The sequence below is a fragment of the Hemibagrus wyckioides genome, linkage group LG06 (genome assembly GCF_019097595.1).
Source record: "Hemibagrus wyckioides isolate EC202008001 linkage group LG06, SWU_Hwy_1.0, whole genome shotgun sequence".
In the NCBI taxonomy this organism is placed as follows: domain Eukaryota; kingdom Metazoa; phylum Chordata; class Actinopteri; order Siluriformes; family Bagridae; genus Hemibagrus; species Hemibagrus wyckioides.
This window is the reverse complement of record NC_080715.1, coordinates 37,144,842-37,156,476: the sequence shown is the minus strand read 5'-3', so window position 1 is coordinate 37,156,476 and position 11,635 is coordinate 37,144,842. Positions and strand designations below refer to the sequence as shown.

The following is an 11,635-nucleotide window of genomic DNA, read 5'->3' as shown; positions in this document are numbered from 1 at the left end:
CCCAATGGTCATGTTGGAAAAATAGGTCAGCTCAGTCTTTTTTTTTTTAATGTTTCTCCACTTTATTTATATACACTGTAATTTCACACTGACAATTATTATTATTATTATTTTTTCTTCAGGTTGTCCTACTACTTAAAATTCTGATGATGCAGAAATATAATTTACAGGGAAAAAAAATATTTACAAAACTTGACACAATAACATCAGGTACAAAAATTATTTATAGCATGAAACATGAAGCAGCAATTTTCTTCTTACACTTTTGACTTATTAAGAGGAATCTTAGTGTCTTGAAGCAATTTAAAAAAACAGAAAAATCTTCATTTGTATTGTCCAGTGTAATTATGAGATCTTTAATTGTCTTAACAAGAAAGACAGAAGTCAAACAAATCAAATGTAGTGTGAGAAACAGGAATAAGATTTTCCATTACCATGACACCCCTGCCATTCAAATCAATAAATATGACGAAGCTACTAATGTCAAGAAACAATAATCATACTACATAACACAACACAACAAACAACGTGATTCATATAAAGTTTTCTGGATTAGGATAATCTAGATTGTCATGATTTTCATATCCAAACAGTTTAAAGTCTGCCTGATAAATATCATAGAGTTTCCTCCTCCACTCTATGGTGATGTTGGAAAACCAGGTCTTTATCTCATTCTGCTCTGTTTTACTTCTTGTCCACGGTTTGAAGTCGATAATGTTATCGACTCGGAGTATTCGCAGAAGATGATCAGCATCTTCCTCAATAGTTTCCATTTTCCCAATAAAGTCATAATTGATCACACATGGATGGCACAAGTGAACTGTTTGTCGCCAGTGTTCATCAAACTCTTTGTCATTTCCTGCTGGGAGGCTCAGGATATACTGAATGAAGTTGTAGAAAGACGGAACAATGCCTTGAGCGTGCGCTTGCTCTACAGATGCTGGTGGATTAGAGACATTTCCAAATTTCTTTAATATGTCTATCCCAATAGTTTCATAATATATCTGATTTGGGCTTTGAATTTTATCTTTGTAGGCTGAAATCAGTCTGACAAAAGGATCTCGAACAAATATGAACTTTTGGTATGTCTCAATTTTTTGTTTCATTACTGCCTTGGGGTATGCATTAAGTTGCTGTAGAGAAGATCCATGAACGTCCTTGATGGGGATGTCTAGACGGTTCCTGTAAGGTACACCGTACACCTTCAGACTCTCACTCAGAACAATCATAGTCCGTTTCCATGCGGTGCAAGCAACCTTTGGAACGTAGCAATAGATAATTCCATGCCTGTCATCCACTAGCAGGTTGTGCAACTCCTCATGGGGAATGTCGTCAAATGTTGCCCATTTGCCACTGATGTCCAAGTTATTGTTGCATTGTTTATAAAGCAGCATCTTTCTTGAGTACTGTCGGTGCTTCAGCTTCAGTGGGAGTGGGCTCGTGTGGATCTTCCCCTCACATCTCCTGTCCTCGACAGTGTCCAGCCGTGGTTGCGTTCCAGTTTCCCCGTCAGTCTTTGGATAGATATTTGCTTCACTTCCATTTTCTAATTGACTGTATATAAAAATGATCAAGGAAATGACACTCAGTATTAAAACAAAGTACAAATTCTTAAACTTGCTCATGTTTTCTGGTACCTGAGAGAACCTCTTTCTGAAAGAGACTCAGCATTCTGAACAGCTCTGAACTGAAGTTTATTAGCAGGGGCGGAGTCGTTCAACTTGTCAGGTGACTGGGGTTTTTTTTCGGGATTTTTTGTTTCTTTGCCAAATTTCTTTTCCTGTGCTCATCCATTTTCTAGGGTCACATCTACAAATTTATAACATTGCCAGGTTTAATGACATTCACATCCTTATTACTGATAATAAACACAGCCACTGTTGTTGTTAACTAAAATATATGTTAGGTACAGAAAGGTGCAGAAGTATTAATAAAATAGAAACTACACTATAAATTTTTAAACATATATAAGAGTGTTGTACCAATTTTCTTTTTGGTTTGAGGTTAAAAATATTCTAATTTTCTTATTTCAAGCATATAGAAACTAATAAAACAAGAGCTAATAGAAGAAGAGGATTTAAAGCATGAAATGTCTATGCCTAATGGTCTATATATGTTATAGAGAAATTATATTAATTTTTTCTTGAATCAAGTTGTGTTCACTCACTAAAAAAATTATTTCTGCAGTGTAATAAATTTTGTCACTCAGGGTAAATTAGGAGCAATAAAGCAAGCTTCTGGCACCCCCTTGTGGCAAAAAACATCTGTAGAGCTCAGGTGCTGAAAATGCATGACTTCTGCCCCAAATCTTGAGTAAACAGTTGTTCAGTTTGGTACAAGAAAGTTACATAATGTATGCGGTCCATGATTTCCACCTTCTTTTTAATTCTGAAGGAATTGAAAATGTCATGATCAGGATTTTTTCCACCGTGATCTTTAATTTTTAAATCTGATTGGTCAGAAGGTGTTTCCCTTTCGGGGGAACTCGATGCTGCGCCATGGCTGATGCTATGGGAATGCTTCTTTGTGGAAGTTGTGTCTGAAGCTCTGATTTATCGGCTCGAGTAGGTCGTGATGAAGCAGAGCGCACCAGCAAGACCATAAAAGGACATCTACGGCACATTATTCCAGCTTCTTTGTCTTCAGGAAGCGCTCTGTGTGGAGCATGCACACGCGACTCTCTAGGGCTCTCTCGCATGCCTGTTTTCTCCAGCCAAAAGCCTGCGCCTCATGGCCCGGGTCCCACGTCTGCTGAGGCAGGGTGCCAACTTAAATCATGGGTCTCGCAGGTCGAGTTAGCAGAACAAGTGACATGTGATTCCCTTTCTCTTGTCCTCTCTCCCTTATTGGATTACCCCACTTTGGCTTGGGAGCTCACTTTGGGACTTCTCCGAACCCAAACAAGGACTGTTGACGAATGCTGGCTAATCAGCCATTGTGGGTCTAGATGAACATGGGGCAATAGCTAGGGATGAAGAGATGCTTGCAAGCTATCTCTCCCCTTTATCGGCTCCATGGAGAAAGTCTGGGCGCCTATTGAACCTTGATCTCCTAAGGGCCTGTTCTTCCCTCACTGCATGAGGAGCTAAGGCTATCAATCAGAAGCCACCGGTCTCAGGCCTGCTGAGGCAAGAAAGCTAAAGCATATTCCCCTCCCAGGGCGAGCCTCTGGCTTTACAGCTAGCATTTCTTGGTTCCCAAGAAGGACAATTTTAGACCTGTGTGTGCCGGGTTCTCCATTTAGGCCTAGTATTATTGCTCAACCTCACAAAGTGCATGGTGGCTGCTGTCATCATTGAACACCAGGTCATCTATGTACATGTTCATGTAATTATCCAGATGATTGGCTCATCTGGGCTCAGTCTCAGTGAAGTGGCAGCCAAGCATTGAGATGCCAGGCTTGCCCACATGAGGTCCCTTGGTCTTAGGCTCAACCCAGTGAAGTTGGTTTCTCCCTCTCTAGGAACAACCTTCTTGGGGATAGTTGGGATTCAGCCATGATGTCTCCTGTTTGTGGGGATTCCATCCTTTCTGCCATAAAGGACATCTGGCTAGACCAATGCCTCTCTGCTGCCCAGGCACAGAGGATGCCTGGCTTATGACTGAAGCTGCCAAAGCTATTCCTTTGGACCTGCTACATATGAGACCATTTCAACTCTGGCTCAGACACCATTTTTAGGGTAATAAGGGTTACGTGGACAGACATTCTCTGGTCTCTCACCTTCTGTGTGTTGCAAGATGGCTGAGGCTTTCCAGCAGACCACGCCTTCTCTCCTCGGACCTCCCATTGGTCCTGGAGGGGCTTCTCTAAGCCCACTTTGAGCCAATTGAGTCAACATCTGAAAGGTTTCTGAACCAGGAAATGGATCTGCTATTAGCTAGTCATCCAGCCTTTCTGCAGGCCTTTCTGCCCTCCACCCCATGAGTCAGCAGAGCAGGAGAGACTGCATCTGCTGTGCCCAGTTCAGGTTCTCAGCACTTACGCCCATTGCTCAAATGCATGGTATAAGTCCTCTCTCTTTGCCTGCTTTGGCAATCCTGTCTCCAAGAGTAGTGGTAACTATATCATAGGCCTACGAGTTACGCTGTGTAACTTTGCCTAGAGGGATTATGGATCACTCCACTAGGTGTATCACCTTGTCCAGAATTCTGGCTAGAGGCGTTTCCCTCTGGAATATTTGTGCTGTAGTGGGTTGGTCCTCTCTGCACACCCTTCTCAGGATCTATAAATTGGACCTGGAACCCACTCCTGTGTCTTACAGGGCTAATGGTGCTCTGCTCCTGGCTCATGTGCCCTTTCACAACCTCTGGGACAGACATCTCCCAGGATGTGGTGACATTGGTATTAGCATTCGAATGGGATGCTTGAAAGGGAACTCCTTCAATCCCTTGAAAGGGAACTACACATGTAACCTGGTTTTATGAGAAGGGAATGAGCCACACCCTAGCTGTCCACTCACACTTCCTTCAGACAAGTAGAAACTGGAGTAATGTGACATAGATGCCCTTTTATAGTCTTGCTGTCATAGACTGCTTTGTCATATGACCTACCTGAGCCAATAAATCGGCATGATTTCACATAGATCTTCAGACACAACTTCTGCAAACGAGCATTCCCATAGTGTTAGCCATGACACAGGGTCTTGTTCCCTTGTCAGGGAATTGGGTTATATATGTAACCTGGTGTAGTTACATTAATAACCACAGGTCTATATTAATGTTTTGGTTCAAATATTGTTTCTATCTTAACGTTCAAAGGGACATGTATGACAGTATTAAGTTTTAAAAAAAGAGATTTTGTTGAACTAAAAATATGTAGAGTGTACACTATATTTACATTTGTGGACACCTGACCATTACATCTACTGTATATGTGGGTCTTCAATAAACTGTTGTCACAAAGTATGAACACAGTTGTGTTTCTTTGTGTTGTAAGGCCAAACCTGTTCCAGTATGACAATGCCCCTGTGCACAACGCAAGCTCCAAACCAAAGACATAGTTGACTTAAACTTCCATAGAATCCTGGAAGTAACCAGCCCTAGAAGTGGCTTAATACTTGGGTGAGGGATCCCTCTGTTGGTTATGAGAGGGCATAGCAGGTTGGAACATGACATATTTCTTATTTTTAGAAATAAGGCTTAAAATTAGCAAAATAATCTGACAAAAGAAGAAGACATTTTAAATCTTAAAAAATAGTCAAATACTGTATGTCTAGAAATAACCAAACTCCATAAAAGGTCGAGTGCACAGACAGCTGAGAGCACAAAATGAGCTCTCAGGGTAAAGGCTTAAGTTAAAGTTATTTTGACTCCTTTTAACATGTTCTCAAAGGTATACCTGGTCCCTGGGTTGTTCATCAAGACTCAAAAGCACTTATATAAGTCGCTCTGGATAAGGAATTCTGCTTAACGCTGTAAACATAATGAAAATATGCAATTTATTCTAAAACGTATATTCCAGATATAAAAGTTCAGTAATCAATGCAAATGATCTGATGTAAAGTCAAACAAGTAAATGTTTTTTATGTTGGTTAGACTTTTTATGTCTGCATTTACACCCACTCAGGACACAAGTATTTTTCACATCATTTTCATAAATACAACATTTCTTGTGTAGACATTCTTCAAAATATTTATGTTATTATTATAATTATAATTATTATTATTATTATTATTATCAGTATTATTATTAGTCATACTACATACTGCCTACACTATTTCATATGTATAAATATAAACCTAGCTTAAAAAAAATCATCCAGAAATCCTTCTGAATTTCTTTCTGAATCCCAGTGATTTTTAAACAGGAACCATTACAGCTTGTGTAGCTGTGAATCTGTTCCCACCTTTATCCAATTATATGTGTGTATGGAATTTATTTAATAGAAACCATGTTATCAGAGCAGGAAATAGTCATACGGCTAGATATGGAAGCATTTTCACTCAGTTTTTAGATTTTGTTTTTTATGTACACTCTCCGGTCTAATTAGTGAAGTGGCATGAATTATACAAATTAGGCAGGGAAACCTACATTCATTCTCACCATGTCTAACAAGAATCTGAGCATGAAGAATCAAACAAGAAGTAAAGTGAAGCATCCTTTATTCCTAATTAGGGTCAGGGGATCTGCTGGAGCCTATCCCAGCACACACTGGGCAAAAGGCAGGGGTATAACCTGGACAGGTCACCAGTCAATCACAAGGCCTAATTTGAAGCAGTAGTGAAATTATGGTTTATATATATATATATATGTCTTATTTATAGTCAGGAAATTCATATGATACTACAAATATGTATGAGTAAAGCTATTAAACAGAGGTTTTTTTTAGAAATGAATAAACACTGTGTAGGGAAGGTCATTTAGTATTTTAGTACATAAATGTGTCAACTAACTAAATATTGATATTGAATAAGGCCTACCGAATCTAATGTGACATGGTCAGATGAGCTCATGTGAATCAAATGATGTCAAGAAACAGAGAAAGGTTGTATCGGTTTAAGTTCCTTTTACACTGGAGGAGGCGATGCACTGTCTGATCATTGCCTGGCGACAGTAGTCATAGAAACTGGGAAATGTTGTCACATGAAAAAAAATTAGTTTCCTTCTTTTTCAATCATTTTAGAAGGAACAGATAAAAATAGAAAGGCCTGAGAGACGAGCCGCTTGTGGGAGACACAGATTTTATTATTGGAAATTATAAGAAAGATCAAGCATCTCTTAAAGCATGGTTTTATTAGCGTGTCGATGAACATAACTCGTTTTCATAACCAAATTCAAAAAATTATTCACATCCATTTTAAGCACTATATTCCTTTTTTATGAAAAGAGATGTGGGGTAGGGCGGCACGGTTAGTGGTTGGCATGTTCGCCTCACACCGCCAGCGTCCTGGGTTTGAGTCTCGCTCCCACTCACTGTGTGTGTGGAGTTTGTATGTTCTCCCTGTGCTTGGTGGGTTTCTTCTGGGTGATCCGGTTTCCTCCCACAGTCTAAAGACATGCTTCTAGGCTGATTGGAGTCTCTAAATTGCCCCTAGAGTGTGAATGAATGTGTGTGTGTGCCTTGCGATGGGTTGGCACTCCGTCCAGGGTGTATCCTGCCTTGATGCCCGATGAATCCTGAAATAGGCACAGGCTCCCCGTGACCCAAGTATAGATCGGATAAGTGGTACAGACAATGAAAAAAAAAAGATGTGGGGTATGATAATATCACAGTTTTGAGTAAACCTCAAGGTGGCGACATAACCTCACTAATCAGCCTCAAGCAGGAGGTACCACCGTGAGTATGAGTGCAACAGGACATACAAATACCTGAAGATCTTTCACAGGTTTTTTTATCAGAAATTTTAACAAAAACGGGCTTTTATATCATGAGTAAAGCACTATTATGTGTCTATTCACATATACTCAGTATGTTTATATTCTTCTGCACTTCATATTCTATAGTATTTGACATGTTTACATCCAGTGACACTTTAATACCCTCTCATTATATGCAATCCCTATGTTCAACTGTTGTGCAATAACTGATTTAAATCTATATAAATAGTATTTACATTCTTATATATATCATATACATCATTACAATAATCGACTTACTAATTGACCGCTGTATTGTGCTAGTATAGTGATGATAAAAGAATCGGATTTCCACAGGAAAAAAATAGCAAGTGTAAATAAGATTGAAAAAGATTTGCAATAAACCAAACTTAATTGTAAACATATCTGCCTAGCTTTAAGCTTTACATTTCCTATTGGTATATAATTTCACTTCTTTCTAAAAAATAATTAGAATGAGCAAATTGATCTATTTTACAATTTCAGGCTTAAAATAAGTAAAAATTCCAATTTATTTACCAATCTATATATTTGAAGATTATTAAATAGAGATTAAAATAAACTATACAAACAATTATTAACCTTTTTTCTAACTTAAAAATGTTTAACTAGGTTTAATTTTTTTTTTTGCCAAATTATCTTGTTTCTTTCAATAAAGAAATACTGAAAATTGCAATTATTTATTTCATGAAATGTGTAAAACTGTTTAGAATTAGGTTTAATAATTTCAGAAAGGCTAGGTCATCATGACTAGATTTAATATATTTTACCTTGCTAGGATGTCCTATTTTTAGGAACATAACTTCCTTCAGTTTGATGTGACTAACAAAGGGAAAGTTTCGAAATAAGTAATCTTAATACAAACCTGCCTGTCTGGTGACAACATAAAGAATACAGGAAAGTAATCACTCCTCAAACTTTCTTATTGTATCTGAATCACTCATTTGCTATCGGGATCAGTGCTGGGTATCTCAACATTGAATTCATAACTTATAACACTGAAACCTGGTGTATTATTAAAGTTGAGCACAAAAGAGATCATAGTCTAATAGCTTGATTAGAAAAAAATCATCATTATGATAGAATTGGAAGTGGTGTCAAAGGAAGTGTTGAGGAGAAAAAAGCCACAGTGCTTGCTGTTGTGTTACAAGTTGTTTAGTAATGGTACTGTATGGATCAGTGAACAGGGAAACTCTGTATATATATATATATATACACTATATTGCCAAAAGTATTCGCTCACCTGCCTTGACTCGCATATGAACTTAAGTGACATCCCATTCCTAATCCATAGGGTTCAATATGACGTCGGTCCACCCTTTGCAGCTATAACAGCTTCAACTCTTCTGGGAAGGCTGTCCACAAGGTTTAGGAGTGTGTTTATGGGAATTTTTGACCATTCTTCCAGAAGCGCATTTGTGAGGTCACACACTGATGTTGGACGAGAAGGCCTGGCTCTCAGTCTCCGCTCTAATTCATCCCAAAGGTGTTCTATCGGGTTGAGGTCAGGACTCTGTGCAGGCCAGTCAAGTTCATCCACACCAGACTCTGTCATCCATGTCTTTATGGACCTTGCTTTGTGCACTGGTGCACAGTCATGTTGGAAGAGGAAGGGGCCAGCTCCAAACTGTTCCCACAAAGTTGGGAGCATGAAATTGTCCAAAATGTCTTGGTATGCTGAAGCATTCAGAGTTCCTTTCACTGGAACTAAGGGGACAAGCCCAGCTCCTGAAAAACAAACCCACACCATAATCTCCCCTCCACCAAACTTTACACTTGGCACAATGCAGTCAGACAAGTACTGTTCTCCTGTTCTCGTGGCTGAGTTGCTGTCGTTCCCAAACACTTCCACGTTCTTATAATACAGCTGACAGTTGACTGTGGAATATTTAGGAGGGAGGAAATTTCACGACTGGATTTGTTGCACAGGTGGCATCCTATCACAGTTCCACGCTGGAATTCACTGAGCTCCTGAGAGCGACCCATTCTTTCACAAATGTTTGTAAAAACAGTCTGCATGCCTAGGTGCTTGATTTTATACACCTGTGGCCATGGAAGTGATTGGAACACCTGATTCTGATTATTTGGATGGGTGAGCGAATACTTTTGGCAATATAGTGTATACATATATATATATATATATATATATATATATATATATATATATATATATATATATATATATATATATAAAATCTGTGCCAGGTATCGGAGGCAATAAGCGCCGAGAGGTAATTTGGTAATTAGAGTTACGCTCCTCAAAAGCTGTTGCCAGCGATATTTAATAATATAGAGAATATTTAGAAAGTTATTTACTGGTGTTGCAGGCTGAGAATCAGCCCACTGCCACTTCCTATTTATTAAGCCAGACCCCGACTCGGTGAGGGAACTGCTTAAACGGCCAAAACCTGCCGTGACAGGCAGGGCTCGCCCCATCGCCTTGTGGCGTCTGTGTGCACTGTCTGACACTTTTAGCTTATACGGCCCGATAGGGTAGTGGTTAGCATGTTTTGGCAGGCCTGTGTGGTGTTGAACCTCCCTGGTTTGTGTCCCACCTCAGACAGTTTCTTAGGTTTGTATTTTTGTTTGCCTATTTCTGCTCATTATTCTGCCAGGCTCCCTGATTGAATTTTCCACCTGCTTTCATCCATTTGGGTAACGGGTCTAGCTCAGTGCTCACCCCCTCACTTAATGCTGAGCCCTTCTTCCCCGTAACAGAAAGTTTATTTTTACCACCTATTCTTCTCACAGCAACTTCTATGATTCTATAATAATAATTAACTATTATCATGCTATAATAATAATAATTAATGGTTATAATATAGTTATAGAGTCCAAGATAACAAATCAAGCTCTTGAAGCATACAGAGACATTGGCACGCCACAGATGCCTACATAAACGACAAAATAGTGCTTGAAATAAATCAACAAAATATTGAATTCTTCCTTGTAAACAACTTAATTAGCGATGTGTTTCATTGCCTAATCCAAATTACCCATGAGTACCCAGTGCTTTGTGGTGTTGATCAGCTTGGAGATGAATTCAACTCATCTGGTGACATTCTTTGTATTGGATAAAGTTTCAGATATAGAACATAAGCCTTAGACATTTAAAGTATCTGAAATCGACTGAACTAGATGGAACTCAAGTCAGGTAACTTGAGAAAAACAGAAATGCTTGAACACCCGTGTGTAAGGTCTGTCTTCATACCCGGTAACTGGGCTGATGCCAAGAAAAACAGAATAGGATTGAAAGAATATTATTACAAAAGATACGAGGATTAGATGTTAATTACAGGTGTTGAAATAAACAGGATGATGAATCATTCTAAAAAATCTCATCTGGTGACATTTGATGGAAAAATAACAATTTAATAGCTCAGCAATTATTTTACAGTTGGACACAAGCCAATTTTGTATTCCTCACCCAGGTGCTAATGCATAATATGTGCAAATATGCAAAATACATAGTCAAGCCCAAAATTATTCATACCCCTGGCAAATTCTGACTTAAAGTTACTTTTATTCAACCAGCAAGTTTTTTCTTGATTAGAAATGACACAGGCGTCTCCCATAAGATAATAAGACGATGTACAAGAGGCATCATTGTTGAAAAAATTATTACTCATTTTTTGAACAAAAAGTGGCATGTCCAAAATGATTCATACCCTTCTCAATAATCAATAGAAAAGCCTTTATTGGCTATTACAGCAAATCAAAAGCTTCCTATAATTGCTGACCAGCTTTTTGCATGTCTCCACTGGTATTTTTGCCTATTCATCTTTAGCGATGAGCTCCAACTCTTTCAGGTTGGAGGGTCTCCTTGCCATCACCCTGATCTTTAGCTCCCTCCACAGATTCTCAATTGGATTTAAGTCAGGACTCTGGCTGGGCCACTGCAAAACGTTAATGTTTTTGTCTGCTAACCATTTCTTCACCACTTTTGCTGTGTGTTTTGGGTCGTTGTCGTGCTGAAATGTCCACTGGTGCCCAAGGCCAAGTTTCTCTGCAGACTGCCTGATGTTGTTGTTGAGAATTTTGATGTATTGCTCCTTTTTCATGGTGCCGTTTACTGTGATTAGATTCCCTGGTCCACTGGCTGAAAAACACCCCCAAAACATTAGGTTCCCACCACCATGTTTGACAGTGGGGATGGTGTTCTTAGGGTTGAAGGCTTCTCCTTTTTTATGCCAAATGAAGGCTACATCATTGTGGCCAAACAATTCAATTTTTGTTTCATCTGACCATAAAACAGAAGACCAGAAGTCTTCTTCTTTGTCCAGATGAGCATTTGCAAAG

At 39.0% G+C, this 11,635-nt stretch overlaps 1 protein-coding gene across 1 annotated transcript; it reads right to left on the bottom strand.

Annotated features, from left to right (window-relative positions):
• Nucleotides 1–222: 222 nt before the first annotated feature.
• On the bottom strand, nucleotides 223–1,672 carry LOC131354094 (carbohydrate sulfotransferase 12-like). The gene has a single exon (XM_058391368.1). It carries the CDS (start codon nucleotides 1,623–1,625, stop codon nucleotides 534–536), a length of 1,092 nt encoding a protein of 363 aa, XP_058247351.1. The 5' UTR covers nucleotides 1,626–1,672; the 3' UTR covers nucleotides 223–533.
• Between the last annotated feature and the right edge of the window lie 9,963 nt (nucleotides 1,673–11,635).